This window comes from Artemia franciscana, chromosome 17, assembly GCF_032884065.1.
Source record: "Artemia franciscana chromosome 17, ASM3288406v1, whole genome shotgun sequence".
In the NCBI taxonomy this organism is placed as follows: domain Eukaryota; kingdom Metazoa; phylum Arthropoda; class Branchiopoda; order Anostraca; family Artemiidae; genus Artemia; species Artemia franciscana.
Window position 1 is genome coordinate 23851643 of NC_088879.1, and position 27420 is coordinate 23879062.

The 27420-nt window shown below is 36.7% G+C and overlaps 1 protein-coding gene across 6 annotated transcripts in view; it reads left to right on the plus strand.

The window, feature by feature from the left end:
• Positions 1-464: 464 nt before the first annotated feature.
• The window catches only part of LOC136038031 (battenin-like), a 45660-nt gene continuing 18704 nt past the window's right edge, over positions 465-27420 (plus strand). For 2 of the 6 annotated variants that reach the window (XM_065720966.1, XM_065720967.1), the window contains exons 1-5: positions 575-677; positions 11449-11594; positions 17237-17385; positions 19012-19161; positions 21446-21598. In XM_065720966.1, the coding sequence (XP_065577038.1) occupies positions 647-677; positions 11449-11594; positions 17237-17385; positions 19012-19161; positions 21446-21598 (629 nt within the window). In that variant the 5' untranslated portion in view covers positions 575-646. The other 4 variants (XM_065720969.1, XM_065720972.1, XM_065720968.1 and 1 more) reach the window with 4 other exon arrangements.

The window sequence follows — 27420 nt, forward strand, 5'->3', positions numbered from 1 at the left end:
CAAAGATTCTTCGTCGGGTTCTAAAAGATTATATGGAAATCCGATGGTGTATACTCAAGGGCTACTGATAAAACTCAAAACAAATGTAAGTGGGGTAATTTTTACCCTACTGGACAAGTCAAGGGTTAAATCAGAAGCAACAAATTTCCTTGGGGATGGAGATAGAACTAATGTTCACATCTCATTCTCGTGAAACCTCACATTCGTTCAAAAACGATGGATTCTCTGTCCAGTTCTACTCTGGTTTCAATTCCTGGTAGGAATGGTAATTTTCCTGAGAATAGGAAGTGAACATGAGTTCAACTATCATCCACGTGATAATTGGCCTTTAGGCTCAACAAATGATTAACGAGAGGAGAATGGAGGCAAAAACATACTTCCAATGTAGATATTCAGCGTGAAAACGCAAGTTTTATTACTTTCATCCAACTCTCATCCTCCTAAAAATGGCCCCAACCTGCGTCTTTTCTACCGCTTTCGAGAAGAATGCAGTGGAATAAAAAAATTTTGTTTTCGGTAGTAAATATTTTTCTTAAGAATTATAGTTATTTTCCTTTTAACGCGCCGTCAATCCTGTTCAGAGCTAGGTGAAAGGCAACAGAAAACCCCAGAACCCAAATGTACTAAACCGTGGACTATAGGGCCTATGGTCGAATTTATTAGTATTCAGTGGAAAAGTATAGCCTAAGAAAGATTATCACTAGGTTTTTGTTTAAAGGGGAGACACAGACTGGAAGGGAACCCTGGATATTTCTGAGAACTTTTATAGCCTACTTAACAACTTTCATAAATACTTAGGCCTATCTCCTTCCTCAAAATGCTATAGGTCAACATTAGAGAATGGTAATTTTTGTAAAATTCTAGTTTATCTACTTTTGGCTACCTTGGAAAGGGGCTAGGTTAAGGAAAAGAAAATTTCATTTAATGAATCCAGAGGCAAAACATACTCTTTGAAGATATTGCTAAGCTTCTATGTTAACTCTCTTTCATGTTTAAGTCTTAGAAATTTGCCTACTTGACAGTTCTATACCAATTGAGATTTTGACAAAACAACATTTTACCTTAATTCTCAGTCATAAGTTTCTTTGTCTCTGGTTCTAGTTCTTAAAATGCCATTTCTGTTATTTTGAGTAGAATTTTAGGTAAATTTGTAGCAGTTTGTATAACTGACTTACCAATAAAGCAAACATACTACTTGATGCCTTTTTTATGCTCTTTACAAATATAATAATTGCCCCTACTTTTTAACCTATTTAAGCACTTTTTAACCTAACCCTATTATAAATAATTTTAGCACTGAGAAAATGTAGCATTATTTCTTTTGAAAATGATGGTGCTGAGAAAATGTAGTATTATTTTGTGGAAAATTAGCAATAACTCATGTTTTGATTAAAAATTTGTCATTTTTAAGAGCTCAAAATGTGCTTAAATTTGAATTTGTGATAAAAGCAATTATTATACTTGTAAAGAGCATAAAAAAAGGCATGAAGTAATATTTAATTCTAATTGAAAAGTAAGGGGAAGCAGTATGTAGTGTTTGTTCTTCCATTTTTTGTTTGTTTACTTTGATTAGAATATGATAAACAAGAATTATGACTTGCTTAAATCAATTAAAACCTTATATCAAATTTAATCTTTTGCTTCAACTGTCCCTTGTTTGGTACCCTAAGGATCACTGAAGGTCCCTTATAGGAATCACTAAAACAAATACAGATTGTGCAGATTTTCAATAATAATAAACACTGTGCAGCCAAAGGGAGCTAAGTTAAGCGTTGTGATTATGTATCGTATTTGTTAATCATTATAATATTTCAATGCACTGACAGTGCAATGGAAATTCTCGAAGACTTTGCATAGTCTAAATTAAAGTAAAGTTGCAATTTACTGCAACTATTAATTAGTTGCATTAGTTAGTAAAATTATTAGATAATCATGCTAGATTTTTGTGGAGGACAACAGATAGGGGAAAGCCCTATAGATAGGTAGAGTAGCTCCATAGGAGGCTCAGACCAAGTAGGACCTTGTCCCAGTGGGGTCCATAATAGAAACTGGGAAACCCTCCCCTGGGGGTCATAATTTCAGGTGGAGGAGGAAGAAGGCCCCTCAAATGTACACTCAGCAGGGCCAACTGCCATGTTCATGCGTCAGATGAGTTACAAACCTTCTCCCAGTAATGGGTTAAATTGCATGGTGAAGCAGAACACCATTGTGGGAGGATCCTCTATAGGAGGACAACTGCGGCAGGACGTAAGATCCAGAATTATGGACAATGGCCTTTGTAAAGGGCTGCCTCGACCCTTTCAGGGTACCTGCAAGACTGGGAAACTTGCGGTCAATTTTTCCCACTTGAGGAGTGGTGCCCCTTGAGGAAATTATAGCCTAGTAAACGACACAGCACTCGCACGGGATTCTGATTATTGGATAATTCTTCTGGGCTTGGTCTGTTTTGATGGGCATTTTTGGGCTGAAAAACCTCTTCCTAGCTAATTTATCTACTATGGACTGCCTCCCCGTAGTAGCATAATATTTGTAGGCATGAATATATAATGAGTCAGAGGTAATAGGCTTGGGACTGTCTGTGCAGGATTTCAACTCTTGTTGATAGAAGAGCATCGCCAAGTGCTGAAAACCATGTTGTGACCAAGATGGGCCCAGGATTGCACAAAGCCTCCATCTTACTGGAGGTCCCAGGGACTTCTTGCTGTCCGGTTCTAAGCCGGCTTAAGCGCTTCGGTGTAGACTTGAGAAGATATGTTGGTCCCCATCCTGCACTGGTATCCGGGATCACTGCTTTTCTTGAGGCCAAAATAATTTCAAAGATTTAAAGAACATGAAAATTGGAACTTGGAATGTTACAACGTTAAAAAATGACTATCGCATCGACATTTTGACTGACGAATTCAGATGGTTTGAACTGGATTTATTAGGAGTTTCAGAAACTCATATCCCAGGGGTAGGAAGCATGAAATTAGGTGACATAGAATTTGTTTACTCAGGAAGGAAGGATGGGGTACATAGACAGGGAGTAGGGCTCATGATGAATAAGGAAGCTGCTAAGTCTTGTTTAGGCTGGGAAGGTATTAATAATAGAATACTAATTGCTCATTTTATGACTAAAAAGTTTAGGGTATCAGTTATAGTAGTATATGCCCCCATTGAACCAACTGATGGAGATACTAGTGACTCAGATGAATTTTACTTACAGTTACAGGAGCAAATAGACAGGGTACCAGGTAGAAATATGGTGTTTTTGCTAGGAGATTTTAATGCCCAGGTTGGTAGAAATAGGGATAGATAGTATCCTAGCCTAGGTAAATTTGGTGTAGGAAAAGAAAACAGTAATGGCTATAGGCTTTTGCAATTTTGTAGGTATAACAATCTAGTTATAACCAATACAGTGTTTGGTCACAAAATGGCCCATAAGTTGACATGGTATTCACGTGATGGTAAGACAGCAAACCTTATTGATTATGTTATTGTAAACAGAAGACTAGCAGGATCAATACAAGATACTAGGGTGTATAGGAGTGCTGTTATTGATGTTAAAAGTAAAGATCACCATCTAGTAGTGTCTAAGGTTAATTTAAAGCTGAAATTCCGGAAGGGTAACTCCCTCCCGGAAAGTTATGATGTTGGTAGACTTCAGGATGAAAATTTGAGAAAAAAATTCCAGGAACAGTTGAGTACTAAACTTGAGGGTTTAAAATCTGACAATGTGGAGGATGGATGGAATAATTTCAGAAAAACAATTTGTGAAGTTGCTGATGGTGTCCTAGGGAAGAGTGCTAAGACAGCAACTAGGAATATTAGTGAAAAAGCTTTAGGTTTAATAGAGAGTAGAAGGGGTTTGTATAAGAATTATCTGAGCAATAGGTCGTATGAAAACAAAAGGAATGTAAAGAAAGTGGAGAAAGCATTAAAATATGAACTAAGGAGATGTGAAATGGAGGCGATGGATAAAATTGCTGAGGATCTGGAAGATGCGGCTAGACGGCATAATAGTAAAATATTATACTGGCATGTTAATAAATTGAAAGGGAGTAGCCGATTCAGACTAGTCCCAGTTAAAGATAGAAATGGGGCCACAATTAGTGATAAGGAAAAAGTTAAAGAAAGATGGGTGGAACATTTTGAGAATGTGCTAAACTGAGATACAGTTGCAGGAAAAGATATAGATGAAAATGAAAAAGTTTGTGATACCTTGGATGTGAAGGAAGATTTGTTTAGTGAGGAAGAATTAGCAACAGTACTAGAAGGATTAAAAAATAATAAGGCCCCAGGTGCTGATAGTATGATTAATGAGTTCCTTAAATATGGTGGCTCTGAGGTTAGGAATAAGCTACTGAAGATTATGAACATGATTTTTGAAAAAGGGGAAGTACCCAATGATTTTAGGAAAACCTTAATTAAACCACTGTATAAGAAAGGTGACAAGAGTGAATGTCGTAATTATCAAGGCATTAGTCTAGTCTCTGTAGGTAGCAAATTACTGAGTAATATGATACTTTTTAGACTGAGACATGTTGTAGACAAAGTTTTAAGGGAAGAACAATGCGGTTTTAGAAAAGGTAGAGGATGTGTCGACCATGTTTTCACTCTTAGGTTAATAATTGAGAAGTCCCTTCATTGTCAAACACCTTTGGTCCTTAGCTTTATCGATTATGAGCAAGCTTTCGATTCTGTTGATAGAACAGCGTTAACAAAGGTCTTATCATTATATGGTATACCAGAAAAATACATTAAAGTGATTTGCGCTATGTACAAGAATAATACTGCTGCGGTTAAGGTAGGAAATGAGGTTAGCAACTGGTTTTGTATTAAATCAGGAGTTAAGCAGGGTTGTGTTCTATCCCCCTTTATATGGATCACTTTGATGGACTTCGTCTTAAGGAGCACAGGAAAGGCAATTGGAGACCATGGAATCAAATGGGGAGGAAGAACGCTCCTGGACTTAGATTATGCTGATGATTTAAGCATATTAGATGAAAGTGTGAGCAAAATGAATGAATTTTTAGAGGTTTTACGAGTTCAGGGTGCTAAAATAGGCTTGAAAATTAATGTTAAGAAGACTAAGTCACTAAGGCTAGGAATAAGTGAAGATGAACAAGTGACCTTAGGTAAGGAAAAGATTGATCAGGTTGGGAGCTTCAGTTACCTCGGTAGTATTATTAGTAAAGATGGTGGGAGCAGTGAAGATGTTAAAAGTAGAATAGCTAAAGCTCAGGGTGTTTTTTCACAGTTAAAAAAAGTTTGGAAGAATAGAAAGATAAGCCTACAAACCAAGATTAGAATATTGGAAGCTACAGTGATGACAGTGGTCAAATATGGCTCTGAAGCATGGACACTCTGAAAAGCAGATGAAAATTTACTAGATGTTTTCCAGAGAAATTGCCTACGGATTGTTCTGGGTACCCGGCTGACTGACCGTATTTCAAACAGTAGGTTGTACGAAAAGTGTGGTTCAATCCTGCTTTCTGGGGCTATAATGAAAGAAAGGTTGAGATGGCTAGGCCACGTTCTACGGATGAAGGATGACAGATTACCGAAGATTGTCCTTTTCGGCCAACCGTCTGGGGCTACACGGAAAGCAGGTCGTCCTTGTCTGGGTTGGGAGGATGTCATAAATAAGGATTTAAAGGAAATGGGAACTTCCTGGGAGGGTGTAAAGAGGGAGGCTTTAAATAGATAAGGTTGGAGGAGGAGCGTGCGTAGCTGTGTTGGCCTCAGGCGGCTTGGTGCTGCAGTGAGTTATTAGTAGTAGTAGTAGTAGTAAGTCAGTTATATGAACTGTATAATCTTTTGAAAATTTGTCATCTCTAAGAGCTCAAAAAGTGCTTGAATTTGAATTTACAGTAAAAGCAATTATTATTTTTGTAAAGAACATAAAGAAAAGGCATCAAGTGGTATGTTTACTTTATTGGTAAGTCAGTTATATCAACTGCTATAATTTTACTGAATTCTAAGCCATATCAATTGTTGTTGTTTTTTTTTATTTTAGGAAATGTATTTGCAGAGTTTTGAAGCCTCATAAATTGGGATTGAGATAAGTTGTTAAGGTGAAAACAGTTTATTATACTTCATTTAAGCAGAAGATTGATTTTGCAAGGTTTCACTTTTATAAAATAAGATTTTTGAAAGGTCACTGCTATTTAGAGAGAGAAGTAGTAGAGGTAGGTAGTTCAAATAGCTTCCCAGGACACACTTTAGTCTTTGGACCCATCCCTGAGAGTTTTATTTCCCTAACATAACTCCTTTCCAAGATAGCAAAAAGTAGCTACTTCAATTTTTTCAAGCAAAGTTTGCATTTCCTATGAGTATAGAGAGCAAGGATGAAATTTAAACAGATAAAATTATTATGAATAGGCTAGGCCTGTTTTGTAGGATAGACTAAATATGTATAGGCAATAAAAAACTCAAATAAACTTACTTGTTATATTTTCCAGTGTCTGCAGAATTTTAAAAACTAGCACTTTACTAAAAGCACAAAACTTGGTAAATATTGAGCAGCTCACAATAATAACCTATAAATAAAGTAAACATACCACTAAATGCCTTTTTTACACTCCTTCTAAATATAATGATTGCTTACTTGTTACTTTCATTTAAGCTCTTTACATAGATAAAATTCTCAACAACCTACTTTTTGCAATCACCATAAGGGGTTACCTTACCTTAAATTGCATCTACAGAAAGATAAGGCAGTGTTGAACCTCCTGTAGAAAAATCTTCCTGGTGGTGTTTCCAGGTTATGATGTGAAATTCCAAATTCAGTCTCTATATATGATGTGTGATTCCAATTCCTCTGTAGGATGGTTCCACCTTTGGTTGCAATGTTAAAAAATCTGGAGCACTGCTACCATCATGTTATGATGATGGCAGTGCTCCACTTACTGTCTGTTTCTGGTAAGCCACAGTGTCACCTGGTTGGTGTGTGGGCTGAGACTTGGCATGTTTGTCATACTGTAATTTCTGTCTTGATTGTGCCTCTTTCCTCTTCAGCAGGTATTTGTTGATTGGAACCACTTGTTTCTGCAGGTGTTTATCTGTGCAGTGTATTATGTAACATGATTGGTAGCTCATCTGTTGCTGTGCATGAGCAGCATAGCTATGAGTGGGTGTATTCGTGTATCCCAGGAGACCCAAGTATGGGTCATCTTCACCTTCAGTTGCCTTGGTGAAGATGTCCTTGCATGTGTGAATAGCCTTTTCTACAAACCCATTGGACTGAGGGTAGATAGGGCTGGACGTCTTGTGTTTTATACAACTGTCCTCTACAAATTTTTTTTTAACTCTGAGGATGCATATTGTGCTTCATTGTCAGACATGATGGTATGAGGAATACTATGTTGGGCAAAGTGTGTTTTAAGTTTGCTGATGACTTCCTTGGATTTTAAATTCCACAGCCTGTCAACTTAAAAAAATGGCTGTGCCAGTTGACTGTTATGAGACATTATCCTTTGTTCCAATCAAAAATGTCTGAGGCTACCTGCTGCTATGGTGCTAATGGAATCTATGAGTTTATAAGAGGCTCTTTCTGATTGTTGTGGCTATGTTTCTGGCAGACTGGGCAGTTTGTCATTAGTGCTTCAATGTCACCATTCATATTTGTCCAGTAAACAAACATCCTGGCACTTTGTTTCATCTTTTCTATACCAAGGTAGGAGATGTGGAGTTGCTTGAGGATTTTGGGTTGTGTCTTCAGGGGAATAATAATCTGTTACCCTTGAATATGATGCCACTCAAATATGATAATTTGTGCTAGAGGTTCAGTATACAAGAAGATTTGTAGCACATTGTTTTCTAGTACTGGGCCATCCATCTTTGATGGCTTCCTTGAGACCCATCAGTTGTTGGTCTTCCTTGATGTAGAGTTGTATTTCCTTGGGTCTTGCATCACTAGCAGGAAGAACATGTGCAGTCTGGTGGATATACAGTTCAATTTCTCTATGGAGCTTCTTGTCAACATCAGGGAGCTGTGGCCTTGATAGCGTGTCTGCAACTGTAATTTCTGTCCCTGGTCAGTAGGCAAACTCCAAACCAAAGGTTTGAATCTGGAGCATCATTCACTGAGCTCTGGCATGGGCTTTTGAAGGGGATTTTGGAGGATAGTCTCAAGTGGACTGTTGTTACTTTTACATGCCAGCCATTTATGAAGTGGTGGAAGTGCTTGTAAACAAATACTATTGCATATAGCTCCGTCTCCAGTTGTGAGTATTTCTTTCAGCTTTTCTGAGAAAGTGTGATACATATGCAATGGCATTACCATCTGACAAGTTATATGCTCCTAGACTGTGTGACAAAGGATCCACAGTGAGATCAATTGGCTTGAATGAGTGGTCAAAGTATGCTAAGTTTGAGACTGTATTTTGAGACTAGTATTTTTCAAGGCTTTGTTGTGTTTCTTGGCCCATGTGAATTTTGTGGATTTGTTGTGGTCACACAGGATTTTGTTCTGTTTTGATAGGTTTGGAATGTATTTTCCAAGGTAGTTTAGCATTCAACACAGGGTTGAAAGATTTTCATGGTTTGATGGCACAGACATGTTGTTGATGGCTTCAAGTTTGTCAGGATCTGGCTGTATTTCTTGTTCACTAATAACATGTCCAAGGTAGGTCACACTTGTCACACTAAAGTGACATTTCCCTTTGTTAAATCTGATCCCCTTTTCTCTGGCTCTCTCAAGTATAGCTGTCAATGGCCTATTATGTTCCTCAAAGGCTGACCCAAAAACTAGAAGATCATCAATGATGATAACAAAATTGTCTAGTCCCTCAAAAGCCTCTTCAATTCTTCTTTGGAACTCATCCTGGGCAAATATGATGCCAAATGGTATCTGTTTGAAAGGGTATTTGCCAAAGATGGTGTTGAATGTGGTTAGATCTGCAGATTCATCATCTTGATGACTAGCATTTGATGACTAGCATCAAATAACCTGATCTTGCATCCTACTTGCTCAAATACTTTACTCCATGGAGTTTGGAAGTGACATCTTCCAGGAAGAGTATAGGGTAGAATAGTCTTTGGATTGATTTATTTAAATAAACAGGGTCAATGCATATTTGTAGACTGCCATCCTTTTTTTCTACAGTGACCATCAAATTAATCCAGTCAGTTGGTTTAGAGATTTTTTCAATTATACCCTTCTTCTTCTTCAGCAGACGGGCTTTTCAGTAGATACTATTCAGTCCTTTTCCTTTTGACTCACTCTGTCAGATCAACAGAGCTATGGAGCTGGTTTGTCTTATATAATTTGTATCTGCTCAGATTTCTTGTAGTATATCTTTTGATGCTAGCAGTTGAATTATAAGAGAATATATATTGAGCTCTGTGTGCAAGTATGGTCAGTGAGACTCTTGGCTGTTAGTGGAATTTTGTGGTGTTTGAAGCATTCTAACATTTTACATTGCAGGGTATACCCTGTTCTTCCATGGGATTAAGTTCTGCTTCTTCTTTTACAGCAGGCTTCTAGCTTTTAGTTTTCCTTGAAGTGATGATGGGATTCTTCTTGCTCGGTATACTGCAGGAACTGCATCATCCTTCAGGTGCAAATGATACTCTCCATCTAGCTCTCTTATTTCTTGGAAAACGTCTTTGTAGTTGCTGACTGTATCATCCAGTTTTGTCCTGTTGAATACATGCATGTTGTTGCAAGTGTCTCCTCAGCTTTACTGATATTCAGGACAAGTTTCACTATGTTCAGGTTAATGCTTGACCAGAACCCAAGAATTGGCACTGAGTCAGTTTTGATGATAAAGAATGGTAAGGTTTCAGCTTTGCTTGATTTGTGCTTGCACCTTAGCTGGCATATCCCTCTGGCAGGAATTTTGGATCCACACTAGCTTGTGAGTTTCTAAGTATCTTGTTTCAGGGATGGCAGATGCGGTAAGGCATCAAAACACTTGGCAGGTAAAATGTGTGCTTGTGCTCTTGTGTCAACTTTGGATTACACAGGTAGGAAGGGGTTCACTTCCAATGTAATAAGAGCTTCATCCCTGTCCTTATTGGTTTTGTTTTCTATGGCATATAGGAAGACATTGTCATCTTCATCACTGTTGTCAGTTGGGCTCTCCTTGTATTCAGTCACAGCATTAACTGATTTTTTGCTTTGCACACACTTGCAAAGTGATTTAGCTTTTTGCACTTTGTGCAGGTTTTGCCCTGTGCAGGACAATTGTGGCTAGGTGAGTATGTGCCTCTACATAAATAGCATTATTTTTTCTAGATTATGCTGGTGCATCTTTGTAATTCCTGACTGGATGTTTGTACCTCTGGATAGCATCAATTTCTTTCTTTACTTGACGTGGTCCTTGTTCTTCAAATGTTTTTAGCTGTGCCTGGTTTATTTGTTAGGAACAGCATTTATTAACTGCTAGTACCAAAATTAGACTTCCAGAAGAAGTCTTTCTCTCATTTTTGGGTCTCTGATGCCACTGACTATTTTGTCTTGAATCATTTAATCAGCACAAGTATAGTTCCAAGCCTTTACCAGGATTTTCAGTTTTGTGATGAATTTCTCTATGTTTTGTCCTTCAAATTGGTCACGTTTTTGAAATATGTACTGGGTAAACACATTGTTGGTGACAGGTGCAGCATATTCATGGAATTTCTGCAGGTAAGTGTCTATGTTGTTTTTTTCTTCATCAGTGAGTGGAGAAGAAGGTACACTTCCAGTCCTTTGTCTTTCCAGCCAGGGGTCCCAGAAACATGAGTTTTACATGTTTTTCAAAATGTTTCCATTCATTGTTGAGGGAAGTTGAATCTCAATCATTACTAGGTGGCTTCGTTTCCATTTTCTGACACCATGTAGTGTTCTACCAGACTATTAGTTTATTAACCCCAGGTATCTAGAACGAAAAGCATGAAAAGCAACTGCAAGCATATGCATGCACAAGGAATATAAGCACAGTTGTTTAAAGGAATATAAGCAAAGAGTTGTTTAAAGGTGGCTAAAACGGCCTGAAAACTAGAGTACTTCTTTCTCTGACAATCTTAAATTCCTTCTGTTGTAGAGAAAAATATCTTGGTAATTTAAACTGTATCAAAATAACCAGTGTTTTGTGATCAAACAAAGAATATGTACTTCATCATAACTTTTTTTATTTCTGTTAAATTTTTTTTATTATAAATTCAAGGGGTCTGTTTATGTTTGTATTGTCTGTATTCCTATCAGGATATTTAGGATGGCATGTGTACAACCAGGCTTCCTCTTGTCTTCCCAGAGTAAAACAAAAGTAATATGTAACATATGTAAGCATGAAAAGATTTCATTATTTTGGAGATTTGAATTTCTTTTCATATCATTTGTCTAGTCATTAATTCATATGCCCTTTTTAAATGTTATGTTGTGCCTTCAAAGCTTTAACATCAATTTATACAATTTGGGATGACTGGGTTAAATTTGCTTTGTCCAACCTATTTATATTGGAGGCTGATTGTATTTTCTTGCAGCAAGAAGAATACTACTAAATCTAATGGAATCTGGTGAAAAAGTCAGAAACCTGATTGCCTTTTGGCTGTTGGGACTTTGTAATAACTATGCTTACGTAGTTATGCTAAGTGCTGCACATGATATTTTGAGTTCAGACTTCAGCAATGTAAGTGTTTTGTTATGATTTTTGTTTTACATTTTCAAAAGACATTTTATGCTAAACTAATAAATATTTGTGAACAGGACTGTGGAACTAATATCTTGGCATCTGACATGGATTGTAACTGCACTTTTTAAATCGTATAATTCTAGAGGCCAAACTTCGACTGCATTTTAATGGTGCTTTTTGCATATTTGCCAACATTAGTACGTTGTCTCTGCAAAGTTTAAGTCACAGGGCTTGGAATTTATCCCTTAAAGTCCCTGTCCCTTTTTATGCAAAAAGTCCCTTAACTCCCCCAGAAGTCCCTAAAATCCCCTATTCGGAAGCAAAGTATATTTGAAAATTGAAGCATGATATGTTTGAAAGACCTACTTTAGATAATATAGCTTCTCTGCAAAGCTGGTTGTACTGGTGAAACAGAGGGAACTTTTTCTGTGGCCAAAGTGTCTGTAAATTGTTGTAAACGTTTGCAGCTAATAATAGCGCGGAATTAGCCCATATGGTGGGTGGGATAAGTGGGTCACATTGTTGTACCATTCAAGGATAGAGATTGGCATGGGCCTATAGGTTGGATTGGTTTCTCTTGGTTAACTAAAGGAGGCATGAGTGGCAGAAAGATAGACAAAGGGTGTACGATTGGTGATGATGAGTTTTCTTTTTACTGCAAAATATGTAGGAAAAACTTTAGGTGTTGCAAAGGCTTTTACACCTTGAATCAGCATTCTTTGTTTGACAAGCACAAGAAACAGGTTGCAATCCATCTCAATCTGCTACAGTTACGATTGTGTGGATGTTCTAGACAACAGTCCCAATCAGAAGGGCCATCAGCTAGCAATGGAGGTAAAACTCTTTTGTTGTTTTGTGACAAAGATGCTGCATAAAAAGCAGAAATCATCTAGGTAATCAAGTCCTTGCAAACTTTGATGTCTGTAGCTTTTTGTGCTGGAATCATTCGTGTCTTTGAAGCCATGTTCCCTTGTAAACTACTATCCAGGATTTTCATGAGTGTGAAGAAAACTATGTACAGTTCTTAAAATGATGCGTTTCACAAAGACTGTAAAAATAATCTTATTAAGTACATGGGTGAAGCTCACTTTGTTCTTGAATAAGACGAAACTACAAATAGCGAAGGAAAAAAGAGCTACAGATTTTTGAGATCAAGTTGTGAGCATGGTTGCAAATGGTTGCAAATGAATATCTTGAAGAAGACAAAATCTTCAAAAGAGCTTGTGAACATTGGAACATATAACATTTATGTTGTGCTCAACACGTTCATGAAAGGGCTCCAGGAATTTGGAGATGAGTTTTCTAACTTTGTAGTCATCTTTAGACATTTTTTCCTTGACTGGCTTGCAAGATGCAAGGATTTTCGAGAATGCCAGAAAAAGAAAGGTACCCCATACAATAGTATCATTCAGCTCGTCTCAACAAGACGTCTGACTTTGGGTCCTGCTATTTACTGTGCGATTGATTAATGGCCGGCGCTCTTGAAGTATCTGTTGTATTACGGGCCATCAAGGAAGCATTTGAAGAATGTCGCGCCATCATCAAAGTACCACAACAAAGTAAGCTACCTTAAAAAGAAACTTCTACTGCTTGTAGAACTCGAATTCGTGTATTCATTGTATGAGCTTTTTAAGTAATTCACAATGGCATTTCAGAAGAACGAACTCCTTGTGCATGCTCTTCATGCTGATCTGAAAAAACTTACTTCTCACTGTTTTTGTGAGATTTCTGAAACCTGCCACTTTCATTTCTGCTGATGAAATTTCTACCAGTTTGCTTGAGAACTTGGACAACTATTTGCAGGACACTAATGTAGGTGAGCAGGTTGAGCTTGTGTTAGATGCTCAGAAACTCGCCTTGGCAGAAAGACAACGGTTCCGTCAAAGAGCATGAAGGCATTTCAAGACAGCTACCAAATACTTGATCAGGAAGTGCCCCATCTCTTCTAATAGCCATGTCGAAGCGCTTAGGTGCCTGGATCCCATGGAAAGGAAAAAAGCAAGATGTCTTTTTTATATAGTTGGGCTTGCTCGAGAGATCGCACTAAGAGTAAGTGTTGACGATGTTGGAAGTGAGCGGATATTGCTGCAAGCCAAGAACTCAGTAGAACCAACGCCGTCACTCGTCGACCATTACTGGCATCAAATATTCTCTCTGATGGATGCTTTTGATGGGCAAAAATGTACACTTTTTAGAGTCTTATAAAATCTGTGTTGACATTATAGCATGGCAGTGCTTACCTAGAGAAGGTTTTTTTCCAATTCCTATGTTATAGGTATTTGAATTTATTACTATTTAGAACAAAGTGGCAATTTTAAAATTGTAATCGGATGTATTTGGGGGAAAAGCACAAGAGGGAGGGGGATGGCTACCCCCCCCCCCTCTCCACGTCAGAAAGAGTCCTGAGTGCGAAACTGATGTGTGTGATTGATGAATTGAACACTTAAGGATGCAAACCCAAAAGGTTTTGTATTCCCAGAGTTGTTGACTTTGACTAGGTCACCTTGGTTAAAGTACTAAGACTATGTGGAGAGCAAGGCAAAAGAACAAGCTTCTAAAAAAAGCATCCAAGACTAAGAAAAAAAGGAAGATAAACCTAGTTTGTTTCTCTAGCTAAAAAAGAGCTAGATAGACTTGAGGGACCATCATAGGGAGCCCAATAGCGCTGCCTAAGTAGAGAACGATGTTGGCACAATGTATAATTTTTTTTTAGACCCGGGAATTTCTTATAGAAGGAATTGTCGTAGAAACCTTGAAAAGGGCTTATTCGGATGGAAATAGAAGGGGCTAGTGCCTTTTTTTATAGTCGAAAGCGATAGGAGGGCAACCAATCCCCCTCCTATGTCCGTCATTTTCCCAAACACATCCAGTAAAAACTTGGAGGTAACCATTTTTTTCAGTAGGTCCAGAAAATATGCCTTTGAGGATGATAACCCACCACAGCCCTCAGGGCACGGATTGCTAATCTTAAGTTCTAGTTCCCTTTTAAGAGTCAAAATGATCAGAGGGCAGCTCCCCCCCCCCTCAACAAACACGTCGTGTTTTCCCAGAATGTATCTATTAAAAAATTTGAGATAACCATTTTATTCAAAATAGTCGAATTACCATATAACAAGGCCTTTGGGGTTAAAACAAACCCCTAGAGCTTGGGGGTAAGAGTTGTAAGTTATACCCTTTGAACACTTAATATTTTTATCAAAGAGATGGTTGCATAAACTTTAGAGGAGACTCATTTGGTTGGAAATTGGAAGTGCTAGTTCCCTTTTAAGAGTCAAAAGTGATTGAGGGCAACTACCCCTGACTATCCCTTCTTTTCACCAAACGAGTTGGATTGAAATTGTCAGATAGCGATTTGGTTCAAAATAGTCAAGAGAACATATAGCAATACCTCTAGGGTTGGACACAGCCCCGTAGTGTCCTGGGGATAGGGCTGTAAGTCATGCCCTGAGGGCATTTAATGTTTGTATGGAATTGGTGCCCGTATAAAGTTCAGTTGGAGGTAATTTGATTTTAAATTGGAATTTATAGTGCTCTTTTTAAGAGTCAAAAGTGATTTGAGAGCAGCCAGCCCCCCTCCCACGCCCATCATTTCCCGTATACGCTTCGGAGGGGACTTATTGGATTGAAAACCAAAAGTTCAAAAGATCCAAAGTGATCAGAGCGCCCCCCCCCCCCACATACACACGTGTTTTCCCAATATGCATCCAATATAAATTTTGAGACAATCCTTTCATTCAAAATAGTCCTAAGACTATATAACAAGGCTTTTGGGTTTGATGCAAACCACCAGAGCCTGAGGGCGAGGGTTGTAATCTATGCCCCTTGGGGATTTAATGTTCTTATGGAAGGGATGGCTGTATAAACTTTAGTTGTGGCTCATTTGGTTGAAATTGAAAGTTCTAGTTCCCTTTTATGAGTCAAAATGCTGGAGGTCAACTAGGCCTCCTTCAACTACTTCTCTTATCACCAAAAGCATCTGATTGAAATTTGCGATGGCTTTTGTTTAAAATAGTCCAAAGAACATATAACAATGCCTCCAGGGTTGACACAACCCGCAGAGCCCTTGGCAAGGGCTATAAATTATGTCCTGGGTGCAAATGAAGTTTTCATAGAATGGGTGATTGTTTAAAATTCAGATGGGTCCCATTTGATCTGAAATAGGAAGTTATACGCCCTCTTCAAGAGTCAAAGTAATTTGAGAGTAACCCACCTCCCCCACGCCTATCATTTTCAAAAACAAACATCCAAACAAAGTTTCGGGACATCTTTTCTTTCAGCATTGTTGAAATGTTCAATAATTATGCGTTTAGGTATGTCAACGTTTGGGGATTAAGTTAGAACTTTCAGAGAATGCTTAAAAGGGAAGATCAATTGACCAAAAGGCAATATGCACACTCTACTACTAATACTACTACCAACTGCTACTTCTATCGCAACTACGGGCAAGGTTAAGAGCATTTACATGAAAAATTCATGAAGTATATTAATATTTAGGTTATTGAAAGAGCATATCAGCAATGTCATAGCAGGCTAATTGTATTAAGTTGAGTAGTAATATTAGTGCTGTGACTACTATTATAACTTGAAATTATTTCTGAAAATATTTCTGAAAATTTCTGCTGTACAGATGACAAACTTCCATCTGTATGTAGGTTGTCAAAAAGGGATATCATCAATAATTTAGGAACAGTTTCGTGTGTGAAATTAAAACTTCTGAGGTTTGTTGTGGGGGATGTTAAACTAACGTAAAGGCAATATTTGCGTCGTAATGCTACTGCTCTTACTCGTACAAATTTTACTACTGCTATTATTATTATTACTACCAAGATCATTTCTATCACCACCTTTATAACCCGGTGTCACTCTTCCATATTTTAAACAATCTGGAAACTTACCCTGAATGATGCTAGAATGCCAGTTATAGATGGAAAAATAAATCTCAGACTTTTAAACTCATTAAGTTTCTACCAAACGAACAATTTTTCAAGGCATAAAGAGTATCGCTTAGCTTGTCCACGGTAATCCTCTTTAGATGGGATGACATTTTGATTACACTAGAACTTTTAATTTCAGTTAGAATGAGCCCTTTAGTGATGCTCTAGGCCATGTTGGTCGACACGATCACCCTTGGGGAAAAAACAAATAAACATGCATCCGTGGTATTTTTTCTAGCAAAAAATACAAACTTCCCCATTTTTAGAGATAGGAGCTTGAAACCTCTACAGTAGGGCTCTCTGATGCGCTGAGCTTGGTGGAGTGATTTTCATCACACCACCAGATTCTATTAATTTTAGAGGGTGTTTCCCCCTTTTTTTCGAAAATCAGGTAAATTTTTTCTGGCTCGCAACCACTGATGGATAAGACTAAATTTAGTAAAACTTATATAGGCTATTTAAAATCAGCATAAAAATGCATTCTTTTGAGATATTTATTGGTATTAAAATTCTGTTCTTTAGAGTTTTGGTTACTATTGAACCGGGTCGCTCCTTCTTTACAGTTGGTTACCACGAACTTTTTTGTAGTCAAACTTAACATTACAGGGCCTAACTCCAAAAATAAGAGAATATAGCCTAAAATTTCTTTGGTTTTATTTTTTATATTCTAGTTGGTTGTTGAATCAATAATTGTTTTCCTTTCAGTCAACTACACTAACTGTTAATGAAATAAGAGAGATATCGAACAGCACTCGAGACTGTAACAAAATGTCAACGGCTGCTATATTATTGGCTGATATAGCGCCCAGCTTTTTAGTGAAAGTTTTTGCTCCTTTCATCCTCACTTTCACAAGGTAAGTTATTCCTGTTTTGTTTCTTTGCAGCGTTTCGTTATTCGTTATTATCAGAAACAAATCGTGCCTTTTTATTGTTTAGTGAAATGTATCAGTGAAGTGAAGTGAAATGTATTATTTCACTTCAGTGAAGTAAAATGAATCATTTTTGTACAATTCTGAAAAGCCTATGACAGCTTTGCTCTCAAAGAGACTATCAGTCTTGGCTTTACTCTTTATTAGCCATGGTTCTCAAGTTTTCTTCACTTCCACTAAGTTAATTTGCCTTTTAATGTTTAATGAAATGAGTCATTTCACTTCAATGAAGTGAAGTGAAATGAATCATTTTGTAAAATTCTGAAAAAACTATTACAGCTTCGCCTCTCAAAAAGACTCTTTGTCTTGGCTATACTCTTTATTAGCCAAGGCTCTCAAGTTTTTTATCACTTTCACTAAGTTAATCTTAATTCAATATCATAATTTACATTTGAAAATGTCAAATTCTCTTTTTCTTCTAAATACATTAATAGTGATCTTTTCGGCTAGGGGGGAGTCATCAGCCTCAGACCCTTAATCCTTAATGAAGAAGGTAAATATATTCAGTATGTTAAACTGTGATAGGAAGAGAAAATTTCGTTATATTCTTATTTTCTAGAGTTTTTAAAGTAATTTCAAATGCTGAAAATGTCACATTCTCTTCTTCTTCTAAACAATAAATATTCATTCTGCGATTTTCATTTGAGTAAGAATTTTTCCTTCATCGTATTCTTCCTTATGCTGACAACAGTGTCAATGACATACTTTTTCAGCTACTTCGTGTGCATAGTTAATGTTTTGGTGCCATCTTAATGATGAATGCCTGGACTAATGTTTTCCAGAACTTGCAATAAAAATGAAAAGTAAAAAAAAATTAACACACCTAAGTGACAGCATGTGTGAGTCAATTAGTGCAATTTGTGGAAGTTTCAGCAAGTTTTACTACAGACGCCTATCACCCGGCTGGCCCTCAGATAGACATGCAGTAGGGCTTGTTTTGACATCATTCTAGTGTCGCAAAGAAATGTCATATTTCTTTGGAAATTCTTTATTTAACATAGCCTTCAAACATTCCCTTCGAGTATTACAGAATTACGTCAGAATATTCCGATGATCGAAAATTCTTCCTCTTAATCATAGGATTAGCATATGAAAATCATTTATCCGTTTCCTATCTTCTTTTTTTGGAGGGTTCAGAGCGTTAAATTTACATAAGAAACTTTTCACTACCAATATCAAAACATGAGTTGTATATGGAGAGTTTAGACCATGGTCTATGATTGCCTATTATTGTATACTATTGAAATGAAAGGGTTACATTCATTTACCGACTCAAGTTTGTAATCTCATTAGCAGAGCATGATTTACTATTTTTGTATAGTGCATGAAGTCTAATAAAACCAAGATATTCTTTCATTTTTCCGTGTTTATTAGTATTACATACAATTTCAACTAAAGGACAGTAGAAAGTCCCCAATGTATGAAATTAAAAACATCTTCGTTCCTTATTGAACCAGCCCTGTAAAGCGACATATTTGAACATCACTGCACAAAAAGAGTTCATCAAGGGGAGAAGGTGTGCGAATTTGTGTAACTTTTAGTTGTTTTCAGATGTCGTGTTGTTGTCATGTCTCTCCTTACAACGGCAAGCTTTCTTCTAGTTTCATTCTCAACAGAGCTATGGATGGCTTTTCTTGGAGTTGTATGTGCTGCCATCAGTGGTGGTCTTGGTGAAGTAACATTGCTTCAGTACTCGGCAAGGTGAGATATCCAATTTTAGATATAAATCTAAGTAAGAAAGTGTTCACCTTTAAAGAGTATTTTTCAGGACAAAAGACTAACTTATTTTTTGGTAGTCGAATCTGGTCAGATTGTCACGTCTATAGAACTTCCAAGTGCCAGCTATTTCTTAGCAAAGATAATGTATGATAAGAGCGGAATAAGAATTCTAGAAAAAGTATATATTCTTAACGGTCGAACTTCCTTCTTCAGTAAATTGGAAAGGTAGCGAGCTAGCTACAATGAACGGAAAAGAATGAAATAATCGAAATCAAAACATTATTAAATAATTGTATTTTGCTAACGTTTATTTCGTAATAGTTAAAAGTAGCCTTTCACGTATATTTATTATACAGTTTTGCAATACAAGAACGTCCTCGATGCAACTGTTGCAAAGTGACATCGTTTAATTGGATAAAGAAATAGGGTAGATAGTTATAGCAGTTATTCGTTATGAAATTCCGAAAATCGGGAATTGATTTTTTTGTAAGCACAAAGTAAATGCCCCCCCCCCCCCATGAACGTCATCTGGATTGCTAAAGTGCATGTGTGTGTGCTTTATTATTATTATTATTTTTCACATATATAGTTTTCACATATTATATTATCACATATAATCTTTGTTTCTGGGGCTTATCACCACCTTTACTATAGATTAGTGTAAAGGCGATGATTATTCCTTATGCTGTGAAGCTATGGCTGTCTCTTGACTGTTTTATATTTGCTATGGGCAAACGTTCTGTCCGTCGACTTGTAATTACCTAGTTTCTAAGACATGCGGCATATTATGGAATAAAATGTAGTGCCATAATCCTTGATATTGAAAAGTTCACTAGCTGTCTCTTCATATTCCTTTTCTAATGTGGTTGGCCAGTTGACATATAAATGGGTTATCAGACTTGTTCATGTAGACGCTATCTGGCTAACTGCTCTGGAATTGAGTAAATAGGGCCTTTATGCCTTGTTTGTGATACTTTTAACGTTAAGAAATCCAACGAGCCACCCGAAATTTTTCGCACATTTGTATGTGTATTCAAATGATCCCTTTACGTATTTTGTTTCAATCGTAAAATGTGAAAACAAGCAAACAACAAAGCCAAATAGACATAAGAATATATATGGGTGGACAAAGATTTGGCTCTAAGGGGGTAGGGTTCAGGATTTTTAACATGGTAGGGGAGAATTTAAAACATGAAAAAATCACACTGAATTTATGTCTAAATTAAGTAGATAATTCCTTTTTTTCTCCATAGTAGCATAGAGAACACGCTAGCATCTGTTTGTCAATTCCGTGTTAATAAGACTTTTTAAAATATACTCAAAACAACACCAGGAATTAAATTTACATATAAAGTAAGGTAAAAATGAAGACAAATATCGCTCAGTCAATTTAACATGAGCCAGGCTTAACATCGGTCAGGCTAACTGACCGAGTAAGCAGTGCTTCGGTCTTAAATCTGACACACCTTCAGGACAAACATTTTGTTCAGTTTTTGACGACAAACATTGGAGCCAAATTTTATCATTAATTCATGTTTTCTTTCTTTCAGGGCTGGTACATAAAATACTCTGATAATACATATTTGTGATAATACATAAATATATATTTGCATGATATTTATGGATTAAAAAAAAATCGAGTATTGGGATTCGGGTATGTATTTAAGCAAGGTTGTGTATTGCTCTGGATTACTTAAAACAAAAAAATATTTGAGGGATCCTCCAAAGAATGCAAACATTTTTAAATGCTCTAAATATAGCCTTGAATTCGAATCCTAAACTTTCAGCATTGCGTAGTTCTGAGTATTAATCTGATTCTGTATTTCATCATTTCATCATTGATGAAATTTGTTTTTCATTTATTTTTTTCGCTGGCGCTGAATTTCGCTAAGCGATACATCTAAGAAATGTCATGGGTTCTGCAAAGAACCCATGGTTTTACTAAAACTAAACCATGAAACTTGCATAAGGCACAGAATGAGAAAAAAATGAAAGAAGAGATGATGTCACTCTCTCTAAAAAAAATATAGGAAGCAAACCAACGAGGTAACTTTAGGTAATTACCTTAAAATATTGTTTTTTACTGAGAAAATGTCGCCTAGATTATTGTTAAATCATTATCACGTGGTATCATTAACATTCAAGACTACCCATTTTACTTTCCTTCTGTTAGTTTTTTTCACTGTGTTGTTGCTCAGTGCTCTCAGCTATGATTACATACGTTGCTCAAATTTTATGGCTTTATGCATCATAGGTTACATTTTAGGTATAATAAGAACGTTGTCTCAACATGGGCATCCGGAACAGGTGGCTCAGGAATTTTTGGTGCCCTCTCTTATGCTGGTCTGACGCTTGTTGGCTTCTCTCCAAGACACACCTTATTGCTGATGTTGGTAGTGCCCTTTATATTGATTGTAAGGTAATATCAATATTTAATGAACCAATTAGAAAATATATCGACCACCTGTCAAATTTTTAAAAGAAGGATTTCGAAATTTTTCCTTTGAAATCTTTCTATTCCGTATTCCTCGAATTAAAATTCATTTTCTTCCTCTTAAGAATTCTGTTAATTTTCTGACATTGAAGTAACTTTAAATTAATTATTAATTAATGACGTTCGTCTCATGCACGGGAAAAGCAAATCGCTTGAATTAAGATTCATCCTCTTTCTCTTAAGAGTTCTGTTAATTTTCTGATATTAAAGTAACTTTAAATGACTTATTAATTAATGATGTTCGTCTCGTGCACGGGAAAAAGCAAATCACTTGAATTAAAACTCATCCTCTTTCTCTTAAGAATTCTCTTAATTTTCTGAAATTGAAGTAACTTTAAACAGCCTATTAATTAATGGCTTTCGTCTGTTTTTTAATTCACAGTGTTTGAAGCGGGTTGGAAAATTAATGACATATGAAGGTGAGGATTGTTTTACTTTGTGTTAATTTTACAAGTGCTCCTTCACAGGGATAACCTGGGGACGCGTTTTATTGCTCTAAATCACATTCATGAGCTTTACAAAAAAAACATTTAATATTTAACGGAAGATTCTCGCTATGCCCAATGTTTTTAAATCAAGAAGTTTTTCAGAGAAAAATGAAGAGTCATAATAAAGCCTAGGACGAGCTGAAACAAATTCCTAGATTCAATCAAAGAATAAATCAGCTGAATGTATAAAAATTTTCCTATTGTTCTACTTGTTGTTTATGATGGAAAGGCAGTGTGATCTTCGTCGGTATTTAAATTAATCAGTGGATAAGTTATTATCAGTGAATATCAATAATTAAAATTTTTACTTCTCGGGGTGGCCTATAAATTGCAGTTGCTATTCGTTTGCTATAAAAACAATTTCTAAAAACACAAACATTTTTGATATGACTATTTATTTATATTTCTGTTCGTTTTGGGGGTTATTAATTAATTGATAGTTGTTGCTGTTCGTTTTAAGTTTGAATTATTGTTCGGATTTGCCTTATGAATTATGTCTTTGTACTTTTTTTTGAAATTATTCTTTCAAAACGTTTTATTTATTTTTTCATTTGTAACTATCATTTCTAGCTGACATAGTTTTATTGTTGGTCAATATTATGGATATTTGAAAAAAAAAATCAGTTTTTATGCTTGAAATTCAAAATCTTTATTTTGATTTAGATTTTGGACAAATGTTGCACATTCTATCAACTGTAGTTTCGTGGAGTAAATTTTCAAGAAAAGTCTTGTTAATAGAACTGTGGATGGAATGAGAACTGTATTACTGATCATAGAAATAAAAAATCTGCATAATTTTGAGATTACTCGAAGGCATCCTGACCCGCATCCCGTAAACACTTAAATATGCCTAATTTTATGGTTCATTTTATTTTATATTTTTTCTAATTTTAATAATTTTATGAAAAGAATCTTTTTCTGTTAAGCTTTGGTTTTAACTGTTTTTGTGTTTAAATGAATACATGTCAATCTACTCTATTAAAGAGTTATGTTTTGTCGTCTTAAAAGAAAAATAAATATATCAGTTATTCCTTCAGAAGACCCCTTATACTACAATATTATCAAGTCTTTTAAGCCCCGTGAATAAGGAAAGAGTAGAAATGGTAGCTTGCTTGAGATGTATTTTCGTTGTTAGTACTAATTATCATGCAGTAGTGTTCAGGCAGTAACATTATTCTTAGAGCCGACCAGAGTCAAGGTCTGTTAAAAATTAGGTTTTGGGGTAGGTGCCGATTTGTTCTTACAGGTACGTTCACGTGGTCACCTCTCATTCCAGGCAATCTAACGGTCCTTAGTCAATTTTAAATTCTTGGTCAACCTGCCTGAGACTCTAGGTGGGTGTGTCTTTCTAAAAGCTAACAAATAAGTATTGGTCCAATAAGAGTCATACTTACTCCCTCTTTTCACCCGTGTCATTTAACCAAACACTTGGAAAACTGTAGGTTCTATGACTATCTATCTTAGTTCTTCTGCCCTAGGAATGAAGCATGGAAGGTTAATAGATAGACTTATCTATTAACAAATGAACTAACATCATGCATATGCAATCCTAATGAGAGGGTTAATGCCAGAGTTTCCTCTCACTCAATCAGGCTATCTGTCTTGGCTTGAAAAAGAAAATCTGAGACCTCCTTCCTCTGTCTCCTCCTCCTAAGTGAAAACTAGAAAACTGCTTGATCCCCCTTAGCGCTCCCTCAAAGTTTTATCAGGATACCCCAAGCCCTTCCAGAGATATTGTAGACGGGCTATTTTGATAAACTCGTACCAGATAGGGCCCTTATCTTTACCTCCCCATGTTGAACGTGAATAAATTCTAGTACTCATTGGGGCTTACTCATTGTTCAAAGTGCAAAAATTGTTTGAATACATCGGATGTGTTATGGTTTTAGACGGCCTCTCCCCCCCCCCTAAATCGCAAAATTGGAATTTTCCGGTACGCCATTTCAATTACTTGGTAACGCATAATGTCTTATAATCGACGTCTTCTAATATCTGAAAAAATATACTTTAGTCCTTTTTTGGGCCCGAGTTTTGGAGAGGGAAGACTGTGCCATAGTATTTTTGTACATTAGACTCTCTTCGCCTATTTCCATAATTTTAATCCCACAGATAGCTTTAAGGTTTATCTTGGGTTTGTGTAGTAAAAAAGGGCAATGAATGAGGGCCGGTTGTCTTCCAATCTCTTTTGACCCTGAAAAAGGTACTAGAACTTCCTATTTCTAATGGAATGAACCCCTTCCAAAGTTTTTAAGGCCACCCTTTCAATATGAAGTTGCCCTGTGATAAAAAAAATAAGATATTGGAGGTTTACGACTCTTTAGTACAGGCATCATAATTGTTGCCTTCCATTATGCCTTTGTCAGTTTAGGGTCATGAAAATCCTGTTAGTTTTGTCATTATCTAAATAAATGTATATAATGTGTTTCTTCCAATAGTTCATTTTTTTTTTTACTTATTTTTACAAAGTCAAAAAAAGTAGTTTAAAACATTGCACAAAAATGGACACAAGAGTACCTACAGCAAACTTGAAAAGCCTAGTGGCAAGTGACAAGTAATGTCATAGAAAAGCAAGTTTGATTATGATGCCCTGTGCTGTTCCGGAGATATTTATATGCACCGTCTTGACAACTTGGAAAAGCAGTGTCTTTTGACCTAACTTTCTTTTTGTGTTTGAAAAGATTATAAACTTCTTAAGAACTTGTACTGTAAAAAATATTTTTGTAGGTTACAGACAAAAGTTGTTCATCCCCTTCACCCTCCCCCAATGCAAGATTTTGAAGTCCCCGCGCTTCGTCTCCTTTTTTTTCCAAATCGGTACCTTTAAGTTAAAACTTGAAATTTCTAGCTGTTTTCAAGACATTGCAGACAGGCTATTTTGATGACATGGATGCAGAGACTGTCTTTCGATTTACCTATTCCTCCTTCCCTAGGTCTAAATTTGAGGTTCACCTAAACCCACCTCTAACGCTCCCTGAAAGTTACTGCTTGATACCCAAAGCCATCCTTAAGGAATTGCGTATAACTGGAAAACTGTGGTGCGCGTAGCATCTCCAAATTTACTTAGGTATGCGTTTCGTCTTCAGCGTTTCCTTGGGAAACTCTGGGAATCTTCGTCTATCGGATAACGTATCAGTTAAAAATGGACAATTTAAACAATTTTAGTACATTGTCTTGGGGCTGTAGGGGTCATGTCGACCCTGGAGACTTACCTAGACCTAAGTATAATGCAATATCAAGACGTTTACTAAGAGAGGATGAATAGCAGATTAGACCAATTCTCTTTTAACCCTGAAAAAAAGGAAAGTAGAAGTTCCAGTTTCTAATCAAATGAACCCCCCCCCCTAATTTGTTGGGGCTCATTTTAGGGGGAACCAATTTTCGTTTCTATTTGGCCTTTTACATTTGGGTCCGCTTAGGACTTTAAAATATAGGTTTCGAACCGATTGGGGAAAAACTTTTGGTCCTTTTTAGCCCTATTATGGGAGAAGGTGTGCCCCAGAATAATTTTGCACATGGAACTCCTTTTGGCCTATAGGCTTACGGCTGTAAGTCTCAAATTGATTAGGGGCAAAAAGTATTGTTGCCTATTTGGAACCCTTACCCCCAACGCAATAAAATGTTCGACCCTTCTTCTCTAAAGACCGATCCCTGAAATTTACTAGCCGCAAGCAAGTCCCCGACGTGCATCATACTGCTGATGATGAACACTGTATATATGTTCGAAATATCCAGTTAAATAATTTTATATCTGTTCATTGCCAATTAAAAGGTTTCGTCCCTATTTTGAACTGTTTTACTTTAAGCAAGTCCCCTTTTTATATTATTAAACTTATATGTGAACGATCGTTGATTCGTGTTATTTACGGCCCTTGCCACAAGGGCTTTAGAGATGGTGTGAACGACCATCTCAGGAGGCATGCTTATTGAATCTTTTAACTTTTTTGAATAAAATGGCTATTTTGAGTGAGCTCTCTACCAAGTTTCTATGATCACATTTGCATGAGAAGCCGATTCAAGCCGATCGGAAAAAAGTCATTTTACCCCTTTTTTGGACCCCCGGTTATCGGAGGGGGAGGCTGTGCCATGGTATTCTTTGTACATTAGGGTAGTCCTAGCCTAATATCATAATTCTGATCAGATAGCTTTAGGGTTTACGGAGGGGCCAGATAGCGAAAAAGAGCAATGGAGGGGACTGTTCGCCCTTCGACCGCCTTTGACTCTTACTAGACTGCTATAATTTTTAGTTTCAAATGTAATGAATCCCCCCTCAGAATTTTTTCACCACCCCCTACGTCTAAAACTGCCATTTAAAACAGTAATGCTTTGGAGACCTTTGCTTATGAGTCATGTTATATAGGATTTTGTAAATCCTTTTAGTGTTTTCACTTTTCTAGATTTACATTTTTCTCCCTGCTACTCAGTTCCTTTTGTTCATTGTGTTGTGAGAGCAACACTTCGGTTTTTTTTTTTTTTTTCTAGCACCCCGATTTCAGCTTATTCCTAGAAAGTGGTAAGGGTCTAATCTCTGCGGTTTTTACGGAAAGTGTGGACCTTAGGCCAGATTGATGAATATGACTTTGCATTTTGGAAACCCTCGTAGAGCTCTTGCCTGGGGCCAAAAAGGATGGTTTTTGTTTGTCCTTGAGACGGAGCCTATAGTGTGTGAAGTGACTTGGAGTTTTATAGCCTATTTGAGGGAGAACTATCTGAAGTTATGTAGTGAAGCTTTCGTTTCATCAAACCATGTTTCTGGTTTCGAGTGGAAGGCTCCGTTTTAGCAGGCAGGCACCAGTTTCAAATTGAAGATGGACTAAAATCTGTAAGTGTTAAATATAGGCGGCAGTTACCCGGTCCCACAGCTAATATATCTTCTTTGAGTGATAAATAGAAAAAATTACAGAAATAAAAAAGTGGGGGCCGAAAGTGCTGCCATCTATTGTTTCTACCCATTTCCGTTCGTGATTTCAGCTGAGTTTATCATTCGGTTTTTCGCACTTGGGATTGTGGAAGAGAAATGGTATCAGACCAACCTCTTAAACTTGAAAAGTTTTCTCATTGCTAAAGAAATTAGAGATTTTCCTTTGCTCCTTTCTAAGTGGTGACGTTAGAAACTTGGCTTACGGCAAAAAAGTTAACTTTTGAACCAAGACAGATAGATTTTTTTCGACGGCAGTCGATAGCTCTTGATGAGCATCAAAGTATATGTCATCCATTTTTTGGTAGAAAAATTCCTTCATGAGATATACCAGTTTGAAAGTT